Source organism: Ustilago hordei (assembly GCF_900519145.1).
Source record: "Ustilago hordei strain Uho2 genome assembly, contig: UHO2_contig_24, whole genome shotgun sequence".
NCBI classification, from domain to species: Eukaryota; Fungi; Basidiomycota; class Ustilaginomycetes; order Ustilaginales; family Ustilaginaceae; genus Ustilago; species Ustilago hordei.
The window spans coordinates 51,339-74,733 of NW_024545283.1; the positions used below are offsets into that span (position 1 = coordinate 51,339).

The window sequence follows — 23,395 nt, forward strand, 5'->3', positions numbered from 1 at the left end:
CGCAAGAGAGTGCACCAAATGATCAGTGGCAGTTATGATAATGTCATGTAACGGAGCAGTATATGAAGGGTGCGCAGAAGATCAACATATGAAGGGTGCGCCAGATTGATCAGAGTCGACAACCATCAGGGATCAATGAGATTAATCGGGTTGGCAGCACACATGATTTACGAGATCGATCGAACCCCAGGAATCCAGATCAATCTCATGGGATCAGTTGGAGTCAGCTGGACCAGTATGCTTCAATGAGTTGGCCGATCTGAACAAGTACTTGGAGCTATGCTGACGACGGAGGCAGTCAGATCAGCATGCCTCAACTAATTGGCCGATCCGAACAAGTATTTGGAGCTGTGCCGATGTCGGAGTCAGTTGAATCAGCACACTTCAACTAGTCGGCCAATCTGAACAAGTCGAGATGGAACTGAGCTGACATGACCACATGACCAGGGGATATGGTCACGAGGTTCAAAAGGGGATTCACAAGATTAAGTCAAAAGGGGGCCATGCCGAAAGGGGGCATCACACATCAGACAGAAGGAGAGCATGAAGGCGAGAGGGCAGTGTTGCATAACCCTTACGCTGAGCAAAACAGTAGGAGCGCAGTATCGAAGGGGATGGTGCCAGCAGGGCAAGGCAGTGCCTAACAGGGGACAAAGGCCCCTCAAGAGGAGCAGGATAGGTGTCGAGGGAAAACACCAATCGAACGTATAAATACTCTCTTTCTACCATAGCATTCGAGTGGACTGGCATCCACTCTGAAAACTCAACTACTTACTATATACTTACTAGGTTATGTATCTTCACAATAGCAGTGCTCTTGCAATGACTCTCAACGTGTGTGTTGTATCACTGTTAGTTGACAACTGTAGGTGGTGTTCTTCACACTAGCAGTCCAGTTCATTACTGTAGGTGGTGTTCTTCACACTAGCAGTCCAGTTCATTACTGTAGGTGGTGTTCTTCAACACCAGCAGTCCAGTTCCTTGCTGTAGGTGGTGTTGCTCGACACCAGCAGTCCAGTCAGTTATTGTAGGTGGTGTTTCACACCAGTGGTCCAGTAACTCACATCCTCTGTAGGCAATTGGCATATCGCAGTCCAGACGACGTCCAAGAGCATTATCAACAGTACTATGAACACTCGTACTGTAGGGGAGGGTGTATCATGCACTCACCAACAAACAACGTCTGTGCTGCACAACCTCTGAATGGAGTGTTCAAGGCGGTCAGTTGAGACTACTAGGCGACAATGCTTGGTTACATTTAGGCGAATCATATCGAGTAGTCCTTACTCAATCAACCCCAGCTAGTCTCTGGTGCACGACCGCTTACAAAGTGCTCTCGACTGAGCACTCCTGGCTTCCAGGCAAGAGGGATGTGTGTGCCATCCACCACAAGCCAGCCCTTACCCCACTCTTCAACCCCAGTTGTATTGCACACCCAGGCAGAAGCATGTTGTCTCTCTCCCTCTGAAGCAAACTGCATGACCTTGTTGTTTAGCTCGAGGAGGCCAGCAACTGTGCAATTGGTGTATCCAACAATGCTCCCAACACTGCAACCACATTGCAAAGCAGCATCACATTCACCACCTCCATTTCCAGAATGGCTGAGTCTGTACAGAGCCACTGAAAGAATCTCTTGCACTTTGTTGAGAGACATCACACCTGAGCTGCTGTAGTTCCACCAGAAAGCCTCTGTTTGCTGGAGTCGGATGGTGAGATTGTTGCATGCTTCAGGCGACATATGAACAGGTCCATGATACATCCTATGATTGCTTGATTCATACCTGTTGAGAAGGTGGATAAGCTTATCAGCATGGCCAAGAGGAGTGCAATGTGTGATTGTGTACCTTTGCTTGCATATGAAAGTGTACAAGCAGACAAGGTGTCATGAGAGTGGAATTGGGTCACCATCATTGTCCAAGTTGTCAATGTCAGTGATGCAGGAGTGCTGCACTCTGTTGGTGTTTTGGATGACCTCCACAGGTATAGAGAGCTTGAGAGTGTGGACAATGTCATTGAGAATTACTTGCTTGTCACTGTAGCACACCATGGCTGGAAGGAGGAAGGGAGTTGGAGAGGGAGCATGGAGAGGGGGGATGGAGAGGGGGGATGGCAGCAAGAGCGATGCCGAAAGGTTGCAGAGTGGAGTGTGTCAGGGGTCTCGCGCCTGAAACCCAGGTCGGTCTGTTGAGATACTTGGTGACTATCAAACTGTGCGACAGCTATTGTCTCAGTATCAGTGACTATCAAGTTGTGCAGTGACAGCAGGTGGCATTCGTTGTATATACTATTGTAGGTTTCAGCTGACCTCTGTGGACACTCCGTTCAGGGGTAGCTTGGCATGATCAATATCAATGCATAGGTTATGATGACACCAAGGTCTGGTGTGAGTGGTGATGATGATGAAGTTGATGGTGTTGGTGATAAGGTTGGTGTCAGGGGTCTCGCGCCTGAAACCCAGGTCGGTCTGTCGAGATACTCGGTGACTATCAAACTGTGCGACAGCTATTGTCTCGGTATCAGTGACTATCAAGTTGTGCAGTGACAGCAGGTGGCGTTCGTTGTATATACTATCGTAGGTTTCGGCTGACCTCTGTGGACACTCCATTCAGGGGTAGCTCGGCACGATCAATATCAATGTTATGATGACACCAAGGTCTGGTATGAGTGTTGATGATGATGAGGTTGATGGTGTGGGTGGTGAGATTGGTGATGTCGATGATAATGAGGTTGATGGTGTTGGTGATAAGGTTGGTGGCGTCAACACGAGTGTCCAGTGTGTTGACTTGATGCTTGAAGTGATCCCCGGACTGCAGTGGACTACTGCCTTCGGTTCTATCTATATCCGGACCGCTAACCTGCTATGGGCGCCTTCGGACATCAGGTAGTGGTGATACAACACACACACTATGATGAGGAGCAACCTTTGATGGATTGCTGCTATGCTGACTGAAACTAATATATACTTATGCTGAAGTGATAACTAGTTATGGTGAGTAGAGTGGATGAGGATCCACTCGACCTATTGATGATGAGGAAGCATGGTTATATACCTCTTCTCAGCATCGCCAGCGATGCTGCTCCTGCTCTCTCTCCAGAGAGTACCTTCTTCATCGAGTACTGCTCAGGGGCCTCTCCTGCTTGGCACCCCTGTGCCTCTTGAGCTGCGTCGACTCCTTCGACACTGCTCCTCCTCCTCATGACCTGATGTCAACCCTTCGACACTGCTCCTCCTCCTCATGACCTGGTGTCGACTCCTTCGACACTGCTCCTCCTCCTTTGATCAGTGACAGTTCCTTTGGCTCTTGTCTCTCAAGCCCCTGAGTGGTAACCATCTTCATGCTCCTTGAGCTTGGTCCTCTTCGTGGCTGTGCCTGCTCCTTGAGCTTGGTCCTCCTCGTGGCTGTGCTTGGCCCTCCTTTGCATGTGAGTCCATAGGAGTCCATGGTCTCCATGGAGACTGCACTACGCTCTCTACTGATCTTGACTAGATCTTCGATACCTGTGCTCCTTCCATATGAACCCATGACCCTCCTGCTTCTTGAGCATCCAGGCCCATGACACTACCCCCCTCTTAAGAGCCGAGCTCCGTCGAGGCATGCTCTGGTCTGGTCCATGCTGACCCCTCCTCCTCCTCGACAACATCGCCAACATCATCCTTCCTCCTTCTCTCTCTACTCCTCCTGTTCTCTCCTCCTTTCTCTACTTTGTCTACTCACTCGTCCCCCCTCCGACACCTCATACTCCTGGATGAGGTCGGGACAGTTGAGGTTCTCTACTGGTTCCCATGAAGCAGCTTCCTCTGAGTACCCTCTCCACAACACCTTGTACTCTGTAGTCCCATTGTGTGAACGCTTGTCGATGAGTGCTTTGACTTCGAAGTCGAGGTCCTCATCTGGAAGTGATGGTATGGTGGGCTGTTCAGCACGTTGAGGAAGAGAACTTGTTCTTGCTGGCTCGAGCATGGAGACAGGGAACACATCATGCACCCTAAGGTTTGCTGACAATGTGATTCGATAAGCTCGGCGTCCTACCTGTTCCTGAACTGGGTAGGGTCCTGCAAACCGGGTATCTAACTTGGGTGTGGGTCTCCGTGTCTTCCAGTTTCGATGGTTGATATAGACCATATCACCCACCTTAAACTCGATGTCCTTGTGCTTCCTGTTATACTGGTCTACTGATCTCCGTTGTGCCTCTCTGATCTGCTCCTGGAGGTACTTGCAACGCTCCTTTCCATCCATGAGGTACTCGAAGTGACCTGGATCATTGACTCCTAGTCGTTGAGGGATGTCAGGATGAGCTTTGGGGTTCCATCCATAGCATGCAAAGAATGGTGAGACACCAATGCTGTTGTGGACCGTGTTGTTGTATACAAAGGCCGCAGTGTCCAGCAGGTTGGCCCAGTCATCCTGTTCATAGTTGCAGTACATCCTGAGGTATTGCTCTATGACCTGATTGACTCTCTCTGTCTGACCATCAGTTTGAGGATGGTAAGCTGTGCTAAGTGAGTGCTTCACACCCATTTGCTCTGCAAATGCCTTCCATGCTCCTGATATGAACTGCCTGCCTCGGTCTGAGACCATGTGATCTGGATATCCGAAGAGTCTAACCATGTGTCCATATAGCAATACTGCAGTCTGTTTGGCCGTGACTGTCTTATGGGTTGGAGCTAGTATGGCAAACTTGGTTAACCTGTCGACGATGACTAGGATAGAGTCATAGGTCTTGGAGTCATACTTCTTCGATGGTGGTAGTCCTTCAATGAAGTCGAGGGATATGGAGCCCCATGGCCTGTCTGGGGTTGCTAGTGGCTGTAGCAAACCATATGGACGATGACGAGGAGCTTTGTACCTAGCACATACAGGACAACTTGCTACATAGTCTGCAATCCAAGCTGTCATGTTTGGCCACCAGTAATGTCGTTGAGCTGCCTTGATGGTAGCATCTCTTCCTACATGTCCAGCAGTGATACCATCATGGCATTGGGTCATCACCATGAATTGCAGATGCTCTACAGAGAGAGACTGTCCATCTACCTCTTTGGCACTCCTCGAGTGTCGGTTGTTGGTCCTCCCTGGCATGATCACTTTGGGGATAACCAACCTTCCTCCACTGTACCATAGGTCGTCCTTGAGTTCGAAGGGCTTCTTCCTATGTATCTCCTGTAGCTCTTGGTCTAAGGGCTGGAAGATCTTGACCAGGTCTCTGAGACCTTTTGATGCTATGGACTCCATCGAGAGCATAGGGGCCACCAGGGTTGAGTCATGGTCTGCTGTCTCCTTGAACACTCGAGGAGGCAGTAGTTGCCTCACATTGTGATCCTGCTCTTCACCAGCTGGTTGCATGTCTGTCCTTCTGGTGAGAGCATCGGGTTCACCACCTTTATCTCCTGGTCGATACTGCAATATGAAGTCGAAGTCTGCTAGTAGTATGGCCCATCGAGCCTGTCGACCTGTGATGCGTCTCTGTGACTTGAAGTACTTGAGGGCTTCATGGTCAGTGAGGATGACCAGTTGGTTCGGTAGTCCAGCTAGCATGTGTCGCCACTGAGTAAGGCAGGCAACCACAGCTAGGAGCTCCTTGTCATGGATTTCATAGTTCTTCTCGGCAGAAGACATCTTCCTAGAGTAGAAGGCCACTGGATGCCATCGTCCTCCATGCTCCTGCTTGAGTACTCCTGCTATAGCAAAGTCACTTGCATCAGTCTCCAACCTTGTTGGAAGATGGTAGTCGAAGTGCTGAAGCACTCCTGCTGATGTGAAGGCCTGGATGAGCTTGTGGAAGGCCTGTTGGGCCTCCTCTGGTAGCTCAAACTTCTTGAACCGTTCTATAGGCTTTACCAGTGCTGTCAAGGGCTTGGCTATGCGAGCAAAGTGGGCTATGAACCTTCGATAGAAGTTGGCAAAACCCAGGAACCTCTGGATGTCATGGATTGACTCTGGCATTGGCCACTCCTTGACAGTGCATACCTTTTCTGGGTCCATCTCTATGCCCGTTGGCTTGATGATGTACCCCAGGAACTCGACTGTCTTGGTGTGGAACTCACACTTCGACAGCTTAGCAAAGAGCCTGTTGCTCCTTAAGCGAGTGAGGACCTCGGTGACATGCTTCACATGTGCTTCTTCAGTGTCACTGAAGATCAGGAAGTCATCTAGGTATACTACCACATATATCCCAATGATGTCTCAGAAGATGTCATTGATGAATGACTGGAAGTGAGCCAGAGCATTGGCTAGGCCAAAGGGCATCACTAGGTACTCATAGAGTCCCAACTGAGTGCCAAAAGCTGTCTTCCATTCATCTCCTTTAGCAATCCGGATGAGGTTGTATGCTGCTCTAAGGTCTAGCTTGGTATAGATCCTTGCCTTCCTGAGTAAGAACAGCTGCTCCTCGATGAGGGGCAATGGTGCCCTGTTCTTGACAGTGATCTTGTTGAGACCTCTGTAGTCCACACAGAGTCTGAGACCTCCATCCTTCTTTGGTACGAAGAGCACTGGTGATCGTGCCGGGCTCTTCGATGGTCTTATGAACCCCTTCTCGAGGTTCTCATCCAAGTACCTCCTTAACTCGGACATCTCCTTGGGTCCCTTAAGGTATAGGGGCCCTTGAGGTGGCTTACCTCCTTCTATCAACTCGAGGTGGAGATCATGCTCGGTATGATGGGGCAGCTTGTCTGCTTCCACCTCATCAAACACATCTCGCAGGTGTTGGTATGGCTTTGGTATGTCTGCAGCCGTCACCACCTTATCTACCTCCACCTCCATCTCGACTCCTTTGTCTGCGCCTGTAGGTACAAAACCAAAGGCCGGGAGTGATGATGGTGGCTCCTCCAACAGCATGAACCCTATGGGTCCATCTTCCAGAGCTGCTCGTAGTATGCACTCTGCTGAGACAAACTCGTTACCATGAAGGGTTGGTCTCCTCATGGTTAGGTCCCCTGCTCTTGCTGCCTCAGGGGGTCTCCTTGGGGGTCGGTCCTGCTCCTGAGTCTTGAACTCCAGCTGGCCTGTATCCCATTGTATGGTGGGTTTGAGCCTCCGTAGCTCAGTGAACCCCAGGATGAGGTCATAGTCCGCAGTGTCGGCCACTGAAGCTTCGACCACACCCAGATTGTGTGTACCAATAGATACCTGCATGCTCGCAGAACTATTGATGGAGAGTTGGTGCCCAGTGACACCATGGATTGATCTTGTTTTTATGGGTTTTGTGGGTATTTGGTACTTACTAATGAAAGAATCTGAGACTATGGACAAACCAGCACCGGTATCAGCTAGTATCCGAGCAGGATGGTCTTGAACCATTCCAGAGAGCTCCAGTACTGCTTTGCCTCCACTGGTAGAGAAACATACTTGACAATCTTGATATATACAGAGTGATGGCGAGGAGGTTTGTAGAGCAATGCATGCCATCAATGCATCACCCCACCGACGTTTCCCTCATCGTCATCATCATCGTGCTCCTCCTCGTGATCAGGGTCCATGGGTTGCTGGTATGAGCTGAGGTCCATGGCCTCAGGGTCACCCGCCTCAGTGCTGCCTGTGTGGCCATCTCCTGAGTCAGTGGCCTCCTCGAAGGGGTCTGCTGTGGTGACCATAACCTTTGGTCCCATGGGTCGAGAGCTAAGAGGGTCTACCCTCCTGCTGGGGCAGTCTCTGGCCCAATGGCCGATACCCTTGCATACATGACAAGTGTTGATACCTGATGGAGCAGGGCTTCCTTGCTTCGAGGGTTGGGTGGGATGATGAGGAAGGGGTCGGTTTAGGTTTTGTATAGTTGCTTGTGTAGTTGCTTGTGATGGTGATTGAGCTGGATAAGGTTGAGTGGGTTGTCGGATGGGGATCGAACTTTGATTTGGCCGAGACCCAGTTCTTAGTGGAGGTGACATGGCATTTGGGAGTGAGTGTCTAGCCGAGGACTGCTGTAGTAGCATCCTCTGTCGATCGATCTCCTCAACCTCTCGGTACCACTCCCATCTCTTCCCAGGTGGATTCCTCTCGAACTTCTCCTGTATGCTGCAAGTGAGACTTCCTCTGAAGAGATCAATCACTAGCTCGTTGTCATCTAGGTTGACCTGTCCCTCCAAGTCTCTGAACCGCTCTACATGACGTGTGGCGGCACCAGGAGCATCACTTGTGAGTCTGAGAGCCAACAGCTTGTTGTATGCCTCCATCCTAGCATTGCATGGGTTGAACTGCTCTGACAGTTGCTCTGTGAAGTAGTGCCAATCATTGAACAACCTTCCTTCTCTAGCTCTATCAATACGGAGCTTGGAGGTCCACCACTCTCTTGCTGTCCCTTCCAGTTGAGCACCCATGTGATTGATCATCCTAGTCTGCTCATACACCTGGTTGAACTTAAACCATGCTTCAGCTTCTAGAATGAAGATCTCCATGTCTCGGGGATTGAACTTTGGGAAGGGGGTGGCGATGGGCTTTGACCGGTTAAGCTCTGCCATGATGCTGGTGTCCTCCTCGTGGTCCAGGGGGTAAGGGTCCGTCCTAGTCCTGCTGTAGGGGTCCAGCTTAGTCTTGACATATCTTGGCCCAGTAGGTGAAGCATACTTCTCGTAGTTGATGTCCTCCTGCTCATCCAGGTTGAATGAGACTGATCGTCTTGGTCGTGGAGCTGGAGTAGGAGTATGTGGGTCTCCTATCATAGACTCATCTCCTCCTCCTGCTTGGTCTTCTGAGTGAGAGAGGTCCATTGTCTCCTCCCTGCTCAGTTGAGCTCGTTGTAGTTGTTCCTCTCGATGACCCTGCCTAGTAAGCTCTAGCTGAGCTTCCAATAGAGTGAGTAGTCTATCGAGCTTATTGTGGAGGTCTGGGTCCGTCATGGTGATCGTGAGGAGCTGCTTGAACGATCCACTCTAATGTCAGGGGTCTTGCACCTGAAACCCAGGTCGGTCTGTCGAGATACTTGGTGACTATCAAACTGTGCGACAGCTATTGTCTCGGTATCGGTGACTATCAAGTTGTGCAGTGACAGCAGGTGGCGTTCATTGTATATACTATCATAGGTTTCGGCTGACCTCTGTGGACACTCCGTTCAGGGGTAGCTCGGCACGATCAATATCAATGTTATGATGACACCAAGGTCTGGTGTGAGTGTTGATGATGATTAGGTTGATGACGTTGGTAATAAGGTTGGTGGGTGTTGATGATAATGGGGTTGATGGTGTTGGTGATAAGGTTGGTGGTGTCAACACGAGTGTCCAGTGTGTTGACTTGATGCTTGAAGTGATCCCCAGACCGCAGTGGACTACTGCCTTCGGTTCTATCTATATCTGGACTGCTAACCTGCTATGGGCACCTACGGACGTCAGGTAGTGGTGATACAACACACACACTACAATGAGGAGCAACCTTGATAGATTGCTGCTATGCTGACTGTAACTAATGAGTACTTGTGCTTCTAAAGTATTGACTAGTTGTATGGTGAGTAGAGTGGATGAGGATCCACTTGACCTATGATGATGAGAAAGCATGGTTATATACCTCTTCTCAGCATCGCCAGCGATGCTGCTCCTGCTCTCTCTCCAGAGAGTACCTTCTTCATCGAGTGCTGTTCAGGGGCCTCTCCTGCTTGGCACCCCTGTGCCACTTGAGCTGTGTCGACTCCTTCGACACTGCTCCTCCTCCTCATGACCTGGTGTCGACTCCTTTGACACTGCTCCTTCTCCTTTGGTCAGTGACAGTTCCTTTGGCTCTTGTCTCTCGAGCCCCTGAGTGGTAACCATCTGCATGCTCCTTGAGCTTGGTCCTCTTCGTGGCTGTGCCTGCTCCTTGAGCTTGGTCCTCCTCGTGGCTGTGCTTGGCCCTCCTTTGCATGTGAGTCCATAGGAGTCCATGGTCTCCATGGAGACTGCACTACGCTCTCTACTGATCTCGACTAGATCTTCGATACCTGTGCTCCTTCCATATGAACCCATGACCCTCCTGCTTCTTGAGCATCCAGGCCCATGACAGTTGGTGGCATCAACATGAGTGTCCAGTGTGTTGACTTTGATGCTTGAAGTGATCCCCAGACCACAGTGGACTACTGCCTTTGGTTCTATCTATATCTGGACTGCTAACCTGCTATGGGCGCCTTCGGACATCAGGTAGTGGTGATACAACACACACACTACAATGAGGAGCAACCTTGATAGATTGCTGCTATGCTGACTGAAACTAATGTATACTTATGCTGAAGTGATAACTAGTTATATGGTGAGTAGAGTGGATGAGGATCCACTCAACCTATGATGATGAGAAAGCATGGTTATATACCTCTTTACAGCATTGCCAGCGATGCTGCTCCTGCTCTCTCTCCAGAGAGTACCTTCTTCATTGAGTACTGCTCAGGGGCCTCTCCTGCTTGGCACCCCTGTGCCTCTTGAGTGGTGTCGCCTCCTTCGACACTGCTCCTCCTCCTCATGACCTGGTGTCAACTCCTTCGACACTGCTCCTCTTCCTCATGACCTGCTTGCCAGTGTCCTATGACTCTTGTCTCTCGAGCCCCTGAGTGGTAACCATCTGAGCTTGGTCCTCTTCGTGGCTGTGCCTGCTCCTTGAGCTTGGTCCTCCTCATGGCTGTGTCTGGCCCTCCTCGCATGTGGCTCAGTTCTCCTTTGCATGTGAGTCCATAGGAGTCCATGGTCTCCATGGAGACTGCACTACGACCATGCTCTCTACTGGTATTGACTAGGTCTTCGATACCTGTGCTCCTTCCATATGAACCAGTGACCCTCCTGCTTCTTGAGCATCCAGGCCCATGACAGAGTGGTGGTAGTAATGGAAGAGGTGTGAGAGTGAAAATTTTCGTTTAAATGCTTTTGAGCTCATTATGTGACTGTGCTGCACATCATTTTTATTCACCTCATACTTGCACTCTACAGAAAAACACTCAGAAATGACTTTGCATTGAGACCAGATGATAGTACATGTAATGCTACAAGACAGGAAGATTGAATGAAGAGTCCATGTTGTTGTTGTTGTTGCTGGTGTTCTGACAAGCATCCTGTTTGATGCTGGCCTGAGAAGCAAGGAGGCACACCATCTCCATCACCATTTCATGATCACACATGTGAACACATTCATCATGATCTTTCTCCTCCCTCTCATGATGCAGGTGCATCTCCTCATGCTTGGTACACTCAGCCTCCAGTATTTTCTTGCATCTGGTGCATTCCTGTTCAAGCTGCAGGTGGATCTGAAGGGTATCAATGGAAGAATGATAGAAAGCTTCAGCAAGTGTGTCATGCTTGTGATCAAGGGCACCTCGCTTGTGCTTGGTGCTGGGAGAGAGCTGGGCTGAAGATTGAGAAGAGGTGGAATCAGAGACATCCAAACCGCCAGCAGTGGAGGAAGGTGGTTGAGCCTGCAAAGGTGGAGGCAAAGATGTGTTAAAGATGTCATCATCACCAGTGCCAGCAAAGGATGCACCAGAAGTGGATGCAACAGCAGCTGGGGGGTTGGTGGGTTTGATCAAGTCAAGAATAGGAGGCAAACCATGGCCATGAGCACTGTGATTGTACAGCTTGCTGCCACAAATATCCATGGGTATGTCAGCTGAGCCATTCGAAGGCATGTCAGGCTTGTCATCACTGGTGAAGTCAAGACTGGGAGTTGTGATAAGTGCTGTGGGATCAGCATTGAATCGGCCATTCATCATCTTGTGCATCCTTTCAAACCAAGCATACTTTGTTGACAGGGCAATGCGAGATACATAGGACTGTTTAAAATTGAAAGTATGAATCAGCATCCAAGCATACTATTGCAAGCAACAAAGATCACCAAAACTTACTGGGTTGGATGCATCCATGTCCTCCAGCAGTGTACCAGCTCCAGTGGGTGAAAGCTTCTTCTTCTCCCTGTAGTATGTCTCTAGCAGCCACCTCAGCTTTGACTTGATGCGATTGGGATCGACAGATGCACCTGGGAAAATCATCTTGGAGATATCCTGAAAAATGGGATGTTTGTGAAGTTTGAGGGCTGGATTGCTCTCAGCCAATTCTCAAGATGGCAGCAGAGTGTGCTGGTAGGAGTTGTTGTTGTAGAGGATCATGACAAGGTGAAGAACATTGGCACCTGACCATGTCAAGTTCTTCTTGCCTGTGGCAGATCTAGAGGCTTGAGTTGGACAGGAAGTGTGGATGTCAGGAGCACTTGTAGAACCAGATTGAGACAGTGCAGGCATGCTTTTGGTCTGAGTTGCAGAGCTTGTAGGTGTAGTGGATTGGCATAACAACTCTGCAGAGATGTCACCAGAATCATCAGTGGAGGAGGTCATGTTGAATGAGCACAAGGAAGAGGGAGTGAGCAAAAGTGTGACAAGAGTGAGGAAAGGAGAGAAGATGTGGAGTGATAAAAAAACAGTGTTTTCACAAATGTGCCTCCTGAGCTGCATTTTTGAAAATGCGGTTTTTTTTTTCCCTTTGCAGAGCTTATGTAAGCTTTTGCGTTTTTTTGAAAAATGCGCTCTTGAAAAAACCCGGGTTTTTAAAAACGCAAAAACTTTGATACCCCCTCTTGTCGCCTTCCGGTCATACAAGACATGCATCCATGATTTGATAGCGTCGCTTGCAGAAGCAATCATGAAGTCTGTCAAGTCAAGATCATGGTATGGTTGTTGGAAGTAAGCTTTATGACAGGATCTGGGCAGTGCTGAAGGTTTAAGAGTGTAAAGCCTACTGCTTCTTTGCTTCTTCTCGAGAGTCTGCGGCCGGTCCGAGCATTCAGGCCGAGTTCGCGTTGAGTAAAGCCTGCACAGAGACACATGGAGAGAAACGTTGATCGACGTCGATCAGGTTTCTTCAACCACTTGGCTACTTATCTCACGGGCAGAGCGGAAGCAGCGGAATTGTGCTTGGACATCAGCAATCTGATAGCCTTTGACCGTCAAGTTTTTCATCGTTGCTTTCACGGAGTCAGCGCTTTGCTTGCACATTGTTAGATCTCATCGAGATCCTCTTCTCAGACTCGAGATGAGGACGGGTCCCGATGATCAACAATCGGTGATAGTCGGAGCACAGTATCGCTGCTGTTTAGGACAGAAACACATCTACTCAATTGACTAATCGAACATGGTGAGAGCCTAGAACTATCAGCTCGATATATCTACATCTGGGTGGCACATGCCGAATGTGCATGTATCCTTCTTAATGACGAAATCTGACAACGAGCGGGACTAGGTTGTACCCGATCGCTGGTGAGATCGGCTCTGTCCGATCTCTTTCTTATCCGCTTACGTCAACCAAGGTCATCATATTGGATGGATATCTCCAGTATCGACACCGTCCGATCGTCCGAAAATTCAGCTTCTCCCGATGAGAAATGTGCCAGTGACCGATTTTCTTTCGATCGATCCCTGACCGAATTTTGTGTGCGACGTCGATGCCAAGGGCTGAGTCAGAATTGCAGGCAAGCCAACACTTGAATGCTCTCCTCTCGTGTTTTCAAGCAAGATGGTTTCACTGATAACCCTTGCGTAGTGAATCTACGGCGAGAAGGAAACTCGGCTTGCGTTGGTGTCAAATCAAGCTTGCGAGCGATCCTGGCTATCAGTGATCATGTTGCATTTTTGAAGGACAAGCGTGGCCGGAAACAGGAGGAAGCGTGAGCGAATGGAGATAGCGACACGAATTCCGTGTTTGGCGGCGATACGGCCACAACTCTCTGTTTCGCTTGAGCCTAAAGCAGCCTTGCTGATGTAGCTCTAGATCACATCATAGACGACAGCCTCACAGCAGAATCTCATCTTGTATCGTAGCAGCGCTTGCCGATACCGTCGCACCTCGGGAAAGGCTCTCTGAAATCGAAACAGTCGGCTGCAACGTTTGCATTTTGCCTGGCCATCTTTCTGCCTCACTAAAGAGAGAGAGAAAGAGAAAGAGAAAGAGAAAGAGAGACGAAGCACAGCGTCAAAGTGGATCTGTAACGAATGCTAGAGAGTGTATTACAGTATTGCTGCTTCACTGTGCCGTGTTGGAAGGGCAATTTTTCAGTCTGTGTGAGAAGTCAGTGAGTGAGTTGGTGTGATTTCGCGAAATTCCCAAGCCCTGCCTCGTTCTTTTTCGCTGTTGTGCTGTGAATTTGCCTCTGCTGTGCTGTGCTGTGCTGTGCTGTGCTGTGCTGTGCTGTGATCTGATCAAAAAGTGGAAAATGTGAAATTGAAATGGGCTGAGCGGGCAACGTCGGACCTGTGCTGCCAGAGCGACCGGTTCGTGATGCTCTCTTGATGAATCGTTTTCCCTTGACAGCCTCTCCCCTCCTCACCATCACACACATTCAACATCGAAAAGGCGCCTCTACACCTCCCCCTCTTTCTTTCTTCATCCTTTCTCCACTCCATCACCGCGACGAGCTCTTACCTACTTTCACTGGCTTCCTATCTTTGATCTGCTGAACACATAGACAGGTTTATCCGACATCACCCCCTCTACTGCATTCCACTTATCTCAGGTGTCACATTCCACCGTCAGACTGAACAGCATCGCTCATCGGCATTTTCCACCCCGGTTCCATCCTTATAAGCAACATCATACTTCCATTCAAGGCCTGAATTGCCTTTTCGAGTGACTTTGAAGATTCACGCTATACTTCCACAATTCTCTCTCCAAGACACACTCGTATCACTTCGGGCGCCTACCGACCTTTTCAGAATGACTGACTCCGTCTCTTCAGGGGAGATGGAACGTCTTACGGCTCAGGTGAGTCTCAAGGACGCTCCACAGAGTGCCACCGGTGGCCCTCCTTCGCGCGCTTCGCCCTCATCCGCTGCTCCGCCATCACTTCGACCTTCACCAGGTACTGGTGGTCCATCAGCAGTGAGACCAGCAAATACAGCGGTAGGCGCAGCTGAACGGGCACGACAGATGGCAGGAGCACGCCTACCTCCCAGCTTACAAGCAAAACTCGCTGCCAACGCAAACCGCTCGACAATGTCTGGCAGTCCCAATCCTGGCGTTCTCGGTCATGATCAGCGTATCGACAGCAGTGCAAGTGCTTCTCTCTTTGTCTCGGCATCTAGTCGTCCAGGCACATTGCCAGGAACAGGTATGGGTGGACTCGCAGCTCGTCGAGGCGTTCCTGGCGCAATGGGCAGTTCGCCGGCAGCTGGAGGTCCACCAGGAGTAGCACCCGGCGGAGGCATGGGCGCAAGGCGTAATCGACCAGGTCTCAAACTCAGCGACATGGGTGTTGGGCCCGGAGACGGTGTCGAGGCAGGCACTGCTCCACGACCAGGCATGGGTGCTGGCGCTGGCCGCAGAGCACCACCACCAGGGCGTCTCCCCGATAGCAATGGCTCTAGCAAGTCCAACGAAGGAGGAGAAGGTCAAAATGACGCTATGTCGACCCCCTTCAGCAACTTCTCCAAGATCGTCGATCCCTCGGGTCGACTCAACTTCAGCGGTAAAGCTGTTCTGCATGCATCAGGTGTCGAATTTGGAAATGGAACATCATTCAAGATCAACATGGCCGAGTTGGAACTTATGGACGAGCTAGGAAAAGGTAATTACGGAACTGTTCGCAAAGTCAAACACACCAAAACCCACGTCGAGATGGCCATGAAGGAGATCAGGCTGGAATTGGACGAGTCCAAGCTCAATGCTATCATCATGGAGCTTGACATCTTGCATCGAGCAACAGCACCACAGATCGTCGAGTTCTACGGCGCCTTCTTCATTGAGTCGTGCGTCTACTACTGCATGGAGTACATGAATGCCGGAAGTCTCGACAAACTCTACGGAGACCGCGGTAGCGTACCCGAAGACGTTCTGGCAAGGATCACAGGCAGCATGGTTCGCGGTCTCAGCTTCCTCAAAGACCAACTTCAGATCATGCATCGAGATGTCAAGCCCACCAACGTCCTCATCAATTGCAAGGGTCAAGTCAAGCTCTGTGATTTCGGAGTTTCTGGACAATTAGAGAAATCGCTCGCAAAGACCAACATTGGCTGTCAATCCTACATGGCTCCCGAACGCATCAAGGGCGAATCGCAAAACATGCTCCGAACCTACACAGTAGCTTCCGATGTGTGGTCGCTTGGGCTCTCAATGGTCGAGACTACACTTGGAACCTACCCCTACCCGCCAGAGACATATTCCAACGTCTTTGCCCAACTACAGGCTATTGTACATGGCGATCCACCCGAGTTGCCTTATGAGCTCTACTCCGAAACAGCACGAGACTTTGTAGCCAAATGTCTGGTAAAGATCCCGTCGAGAAGGCCGACGTACGCACAACTGCTGCAGCACGACTTTCTCAAACAGGACGATGCAAAGGGCGAGCAGGGCGTCGATATGGTCGGCTGGGTCGAGAGGGCGATTGAAGCTAGGACGAGGAAGAAGGAACAAGCCAATGCAAATGCAAATGGAACAAGTCCACCAGCTGCCTCTTCGGCAACGCAGAATGCATGATCAATATACGGAGTCGTTGCATCTTGTCGATAATCGCCCCCTACCACACAGGTCATCTCATTTATTTGCATCGTCTCTTCTCATCATCGCAATCTTGCTAAGGTTATCTCAGTATCAGATCTGCACACAAATCCGTCTTGCTGTGAGCTGGATTAGTGTCAAGAAAAGCCATTGCTTCGTTGGCCTGAACATGAGTTGTATTTCTTGAGGAGGAATGAGATCAGGTCGCCGAGTAATAGTAATACTCATCGATCAACGGCAAGTAATCGCTCAAAACACCACCCACCATTCCGACCAAAAACTTTCCTTGTGTCCTTTCCACCATCCCTTGCAACTTTGGCCTTGTGAACGCATACCACAGTGGTCCTCTGAGAAGGTACCAGCAGAACGAGTTTCTTCTCTTGCTCCACTCTGTTTGCTCAACTGCAGAAATGGGTCTTTTGGCCTTATCGGCTGGGTTACCACCCATGAACACGGATGCGAGGATAGAGGTGAGGGGATTTTGACCCATCATAGCGGCCATGAGTGGGTTGGTAGCGAACAAGCTCTTGGGTGCGGGAATTGCTGGCGCAAACGACTTGTTGCGGAGTTCTTTTGCGAGGTATTCGAGCGCAAAGGAGAGGGCGAAGGGAAGTGTTGCAGTCCTACCCCACTTGCGGAGGGCGAGGACGTAGATGAATGGTCGCAAGATCCATAATACCTCGGCGAGGTGACCTGTGCGGTTGCGGAGAGGACGGACGAGGTCAGAGGGTTTGCGAACGTCGTTTACAGTCAAGACGCGGGAGAGGAGGTAGTCATTGATCTGGGATTCGGACCATGATTTCATCGCGATTGGAGGTGACGGGGGTTCTTTGCGACCTGTGGCGGTTGTGGGAGCAGGAGTGCGGATCAGGGAGGTGGTTGATCCGTTGAGACGGGTTGAGTCTACGAGGGTGTCGTCAGTGTCAGAGCCAGAGTGGCCGGCGGCAGCGTTGATTCGCATTGCTCGGAGGTGTGGTGGTTGACGATCGGGTTCGTTGGCTGTGGGAAGCGGGTCTTGCTCTTCGTCATCGTACCCGGGACGAAGAGATGCAAGCGTAGGTCGCAAGAGTCCGGTACGAGATCCCTTCCAGAAGCCCTTGGGTGGCTTCTCGCTAAGCTCTGCAGATGACCCTAGCAGATGAGACGAGGCAGCAGCAGCAGCAGCATCATGCAACTTCCCAGCAAAGTTGCCCATCGTCTTTGCCCTTTCTCTCTCCAATGCCGCTGGATCCACTTCTCTTTCCGGAATGGGTGGGTTGATCACCATTCTAGACCCGGTCATCTGCACCAAGCTCAACCTGAGCACCACTTTGACTGCCTCAATCGCAGCCACCACATCCCAGGCCTTGCTCCTACCAAGCTTCCGCCTAGCGATCATCTCTGCTAGCAGCTCAAAGTATCCTACTACTACCAGGGCCCTGGCTACTTTGTTGTATCCGCTGGAATGCTGTGCAAAGTGCTGTGTATACCTCGCATGTTCAGAAGGAGTGATGCCGGTGATCGCACTGACATCTTTTGGTGTCAAACTGCGTTTCTCGGATGTAGTGACTGCCTGGGCGGATGCGCCTGCTGCATAAGGATATTGCTTATCGAGCGCCCGAGCGAGGATGGAATCGTGATAGAGACCGAGAAGGTTTAGCGTGGCGTAGATGGCTTCGCCTGCAAGTTCGGCGTCTTTGAATCGACCTGGAAGGAAGTATGTGATGGATCGAAGCGAGCTTTCGACTGCAGTGATCTGAGAAGCGCTGTTCAATAGAAAGTCGTCGTACTGTTTAAAGAGGGCCATCGTGAGCAACGCTTGTGCGGAGCACTATACGATTTCTGCCGATGCGATGTATGATGTAGAGAAGAAGGTGGAACAGATGGAATTGGTGGTCAGGCCAACTTGCTGCAATGTGGAATCTGGATCCGGTTCGACTGGTGTGCTCAGTTACCGGCGCTCCAACAAGCGATTCGCTCAAAGGTTACGCCGTCAAAGCGCGCGCGGCAAAAAGGACCCTCCTCTCTACGTTGAAAGCGGACCAATCCAAGATCGGGGCCCCATACCACCCGATCGACGAATTTTCAGGCCTCGTTTTAAAATGGGGAGATGGCTACGAACTTGTTGCGGACGAGAGTTGTAACTTCGGTCGTCGCTCTTGCGGCACATCCGTCGGCAGAATCGTCCGAGCAACGGCACAGAGATTCTCTCTTTCTCTCTTATAGTGCGAGGTTGAGCTATAGAAGAAGAAATGATGGAATGGCGTGGGACTGATTTGATGCTTTCCCTCCGCTTCTCCTGCTCCTGTACTCCTTGCTTGCCTTTCCACTTTCGGGCTGAATAGAGGAGCAATTTAAAATCCAAAAAGACTTCAAGATACGTCGATATTTCCAGGGTCTAACACGTAAGGGCGGCGTATTCGGGAGCCGAAGACCGAAAGTAAGCAAGGTCTCGGCGCGACCGAGATAAGGGCAAAGTTCGTGGGAACATATGCAGCTTACTCTTGAGGCTCGACAGCGAGAGCGAGTTATGAGGTATGCCAAACGATGCGTTGACGTGACAACGGTTATGAAAGGGGGGTAGCTACTGGACAGAGGGTTTAGAGTTATGTGGGAAAATATACACGACTCACCTGGAACAATACAGCGAGAGTCAGGGGCGGTGATGGTATATATACTCATGTTTTGTAGCCTCCATTCTTTCGTGATAAGCAAGACTTGTAGTAGTTAGACATCTGTCCGAAGCGAGCCTGATTGTGGCCCCCAAGGAAGTGTTGTTTCTACATTCAACTAAAAGGCGCAATTAATATTTTTTTTTCTCACGCCTCGCGCGGAAACTCTCTTTTTCATTGTAGTCGCACCTAGGATATGTGTTAGGGTTAGGAGAGAGTTGCTGTTGCCGCGTTGTGTGCACTTAATTTCGCACCCGACCGAGTGGATTTGACGCCGTTCGTCAATACGGAGATGTTTGATTGGCACTGTAAGTGTGAACTTTTGGACAGCGATCGTCGCTGACCTACCTTGCTTACGCCCTGAGACCTCCTTGAATCGTTGTCACATTTCATGTTGAAGGAGTTAGGAGAAGAAAGACTGCTTCGGGTTATTTTCCCACAGCTGCGCGTCCAACCCCTTAGAGGGTCAGAAGCATAGAAAACATGTTTTGTTCCTACCTCTAGGCCGCTACCGATGGAATGCAATGCATCGCCCTAACCCGCCCCTTAATGAGGCGGAGGCGTTCAAGATGGACCAGACCGTCGGAACAAGGTTCGGTCATGGGCCAGGTAACATATACAGCGCCATATGGCGGATCAGGAAGATAGGTTGCAAGGATCATAAAGTTGACCGGCATCATCGTTTGATGCTTCGAGACATTTCAAGGGCACAGCCGCTTTGGACGCGTAATGAGTCTTGCACTTTGATAGCTCTGTATGACTTGTGCGGCGGCAGCTCTATCGCCTTTGGATGCTTCCTTTGCACCCTAACCCTTCTGCCGGGCACCGACATGGATCATCGGAGAGAAGGAGTTGGTAAGAGACCACTAAGCTGAATGATGACACTGGTTATCACTAAGACGCTGCGTAGCTAGACAAGTGCTTTTAGTCGTACCGAGATGCAGTCGTGTCTTGGGCCCGGATCGGTGACCCCACTCGCTTGGCTGTCTTGCATTACCGCCTTTTGAGCTACTGTATACGAACAAGACAATGCAATGTGTACAGAAGACACGACCTGCAGAGATGATGTGTCTCTCGCAAGTGGTGGTTAGAATGTGTGAAATTGTGTAGCGAAAGAAGGCAGAGAAGCGAACATCGCTTCTGCACTGAAGTCGCTTTTACCGCAGATCGATTCACTCTTCTCCACCGTACAACAAGCGGCATCCTCGTCGATGGATATGGCACTCACTGAGCATACGCTTTCGCCACGTATAGCAACTAGGTGGCGCTGGAACGTCTCTAGCGTACAAGGGAACAGAGAGACTCGTCTCAGAAGGGCATGATTTTAGGTTTCGTCGAATGAAGCGTGCTATGCTGCAACTTTGGGGGAGCATCCTCTACACGGAGCATTGGTGAAGGGATGACAACCAGAGCCCTGGCTGGGCTGCAGACGGCATGCATGCAAACCCATCTTGAAGCAAGATGCGTTTTTGGTGCGATATCGACCTGGTGACCGTTTACGACTTGAACAATTCGGAATTTGCACACACAGAACTCCTCACGCTCTATGCTCAAAAGGAAAGGCGATTTTCATGTTTTGATTTTGATTTTGATTTTGATTTTGATTTTGATTTTGATTTTGATTTTGATTTTGATTTTGATTTTGATTTTGATTTTTTGATTTTCTTTTAAATCTATCTAATTATTTAATTCATTCTTAAATTTCTGAGAGGTGCCACGCGGCAAATCGGTCGGAAGGAACGTGCCTGACCTCCTTGCTTCTCTCGATCCCTGTCGTTCTTGCACTCCTACGCAAGCTGCTTTCAAGATGGAAGCAGAAAGCAGCAGCACCGCAAACTTTATGCATCCTCCTTGAAACCGTTCCTTGCATCCGTATCAGAGTTATGAGCAATGGCCAAGGTGCATCATGCTTGCTTGTTTGTGTCACAAACTACTCTAGAGCTCTTTGGTTGGTAAAGGTGTCAAGATCTCTTCAATGTCTGCAAGACGACTCCCCGTTCACTCTGTTTAGTCCATAGTCGGCAATGCCGGTCAATCCAGCACGAATTTACCAATCCGAATGATCCGACCTGATCCCATCTGAAGCGTTGTCTCCTCGCGCTGCTTGCGTTGCAAATGCCACCCAGCCCATCACACCGATCAGCCGAAATGGATCGGAAAACAGACACTCGATACAATTCACCGAGATCGGTCGGAAGGGGCTCAGTGGACACATCTCGCTGACATTTGCCCGAACAAGGCTCTTCCAGGAGATTTCGGATTTCTGGCGCGCGACCTCTGGCAATCTACTCGTCTCCTCCTCCAGGATCCTCTACCGCATCCAAAATCGGCCCGGACTGCGACTTCATGTCACATAAGGGTGTCGCCCACTTCATCCGAGTGTCGGCACCCACCCTTGCATTCCTCCTCCCGTATGCCTTCCTTCACTAGCGGCAATGGCGACCAAGCCACTACGGCCATCCCTCCTATCCCATCAGGCCGTTTGGCTCCCGATGCATCGGTAAGCCCTTCTCGCAGTGCGATCGTTGAGATCCAATCGGATCTGCTCGACCTGACCGATTTCGCTGAGATCGACCGGAAGCTCATGTCCCCGCCAATCTCGCACTTTGCGATCCCAGAGAGGCAGTCGGGTTAGAGAACAAGCCAGGCTGAAATGTCAGGCTGGAATGTCGGGCTGGAATGTCGAGGCGTAGATCGGCAGAGGTGTTGGAGTAGAGGGCTGTCCTCGAGATGGCAGCACGCTCAGCGGCAGACTTATCGACGTAGCATCGGAAAGCATCGCTGCACCAGCGGCCAAGAGCGTGGATTGTGTCAGCATCGGCACCGTTAGCAGCTGTCCGTGTGGCAGCGCCGCGTCTAAAAAAGCGGACCGAGTGCGATGACGGCGCAACGCCACAGCCCTGCTGCCGGCTTTTGTTTCCGTTGTTCAAATTTTATTTTATTTTTCAATTTTTAATTTTTTTTTCTTTTTTCTTTTTTCTTTTTTCTTTTTTCTTTTTTCTTTTTTCTTTTTTCTTTTTTCTTTTTCTTTTTCTTTTTCTTTTTTTTGTTGGTTTTACAGGAACGACTTTTTTTTTTTCTTCTTTTTTTTTATTCTTTATTATTATTATTATTATTATTATTATTATTATTATTATTATTATTATTATTATTTTATTTTATTTTTCGTTTGGAAGTGACTGGGCTGATTGCTGTTGCATTGCAGTTCATTGTTCCCACACTTTGCACCTTTTCCTCATCTGCCGCTATATGCACATTTCTGTAAACGAGGGCCAGACTGTTGTCTGTGCTTTTTGTGTGGCTTTTTTTTTTTCTTTTTTTTTTTTTTTTGTTCTTATTCCCTGCTTTCTCCTCGAATTCGCAGTCTGCGGTGAAATCTAGACAGTTCCACAGCGATATTGTGTGCAAAATGAGTCTAGTCGAATCCAAGTGGTGACAAACCCACTCTTCATCCTCTCTCTCTCCTCTCTCTGTCGCTGCTCTCATCAACCAGTGTGTAGGAGTGTGTAGGAGTGTGTAGGAGGAGTGTGTTGGCAGATCTTTCAATCGATTCTTCACACTCTTTTCTCCTTTTCTCTTCCGTTCTGTCAGTTTGCCTCTCCGCCAGCAATTACACAGCCGGCTAGGCTGCACTTTGTCTTGCTTCCTCTCTCCAGACGTTTCCGGCGTGTTAGTTCACCCATTCACCCATTCATTCACTCACTCTCTCCAATCCTTCGCGTTGCCTTGTCATCTGCAATCGACAGTAGTGCTGAGCTGCTGGCCGGTCCATTACTTCTCTGCCTCTCCTCTTCCGCTCTCTGTCTGCCTGTCGCCCTTTTTTTTTTAGCCACCCCGCTGTCAATCGTTCCTTTTCGTCTCTCCACTACAAAAGGCTTCTGTGGAACAACCGCCATCACTGCGTCCCCCTCTTACTTGCCTGTCCCTTCTCCACCACCCTCTCCTCCTTCTCGTCGTGCCCAACCATCATCGCTCCGACCCTCCCGACCTTCCCGACCTTTTTCCCTGACCTTCTTCCCTGACCTTTTTCCCTGACCTCACCTTTTCTTTTCATTCGCGACTCGATCCTACAACCACCAACTTCACTTACACCGCCTCTCGTCTTCCGCTCGATCTGCTCCGCCATCACACGGACTCACTCTGCACTTGGTAATAATTGCAACAATACTGATCGCCATCGGGTGCACAACTCCTCCTTAGATTGGACTAGAAGGAGCTCCACTACGGCCTAGAGCTTTCCTCCGTCTCTGAGCGACAACCACGGAAGAGCAGTTCCCACGCTAGACCTAAGCAGCCACTTCCAGGCGCACACACCTACACTTACACA

General features: G+C 50.0%; 3 protein-coding genes across 3 annotated transcripts; 1 reads left to right on the forward strand and 2 right to left on the reverse strand.

Annotated features, from left to right (window-relative positions):
* Window positions 1-10,926: 10,926 nt before the first annotated feature.
* Window positions 10,927-12,267, reverse strand: UHO2_07129 (uncharacterized protein; the record flags this gene model as incomplete). The annotated part of the gene is made up of 3 exons (XM_041558931.1): window positions 10,927-11,709; window positions 11,782-11,937; window positions 12,058-12,267. The coding sequence occupies 3 exons, from the start codon at window positions 12,265-12,267 to the stop codon at window positions 10,927-10,929; spliced, it is 1,149 nt and encodes a 382-aa protein (XP_041414865.1).
* Window positions 12,268-14,638: 2,371 nt separating this feature from the next.
* UHO2_07130 (putative PBS2 - tyrosine protein kinase of the MAP kinase kinase family) lies at window positions 14,639-16,396 on the forward strand (the record flags this gene model as incomplete). The annotated part of the gene is made up of 1 exon (XM_041558932.1): window positions 14,639-16,396. One exon carries the CDS (start codon window positions 14,639-14,641, stop codon window positions 16,394-16,396), a length of 1,758 nt encoding a protein of 585 aa, XP_041414866.1.
* A 220-nt stretch (window positions 16,397-16,616) lies between these two features.
* UHO2_07131 (uncharacterized protein) lies at window positions 16,617-18,203 on the reverse strand (the record flags this gene model as incomplete). Its single annotated transcript, XM_041558933.1, has 1 exon — window positions 16,617-18,203. The coding sequence occupies one exon, from the start codon at window positions 18,201-18,203 to the stop codon at window positions 16,617-16,619; it is 1,587 nt and encodes a 528-aa protein (XP_041414867.1).
* Between the last annotated feature and the right edge of the window lie 5,192 nt (window positions 18,204-23,395).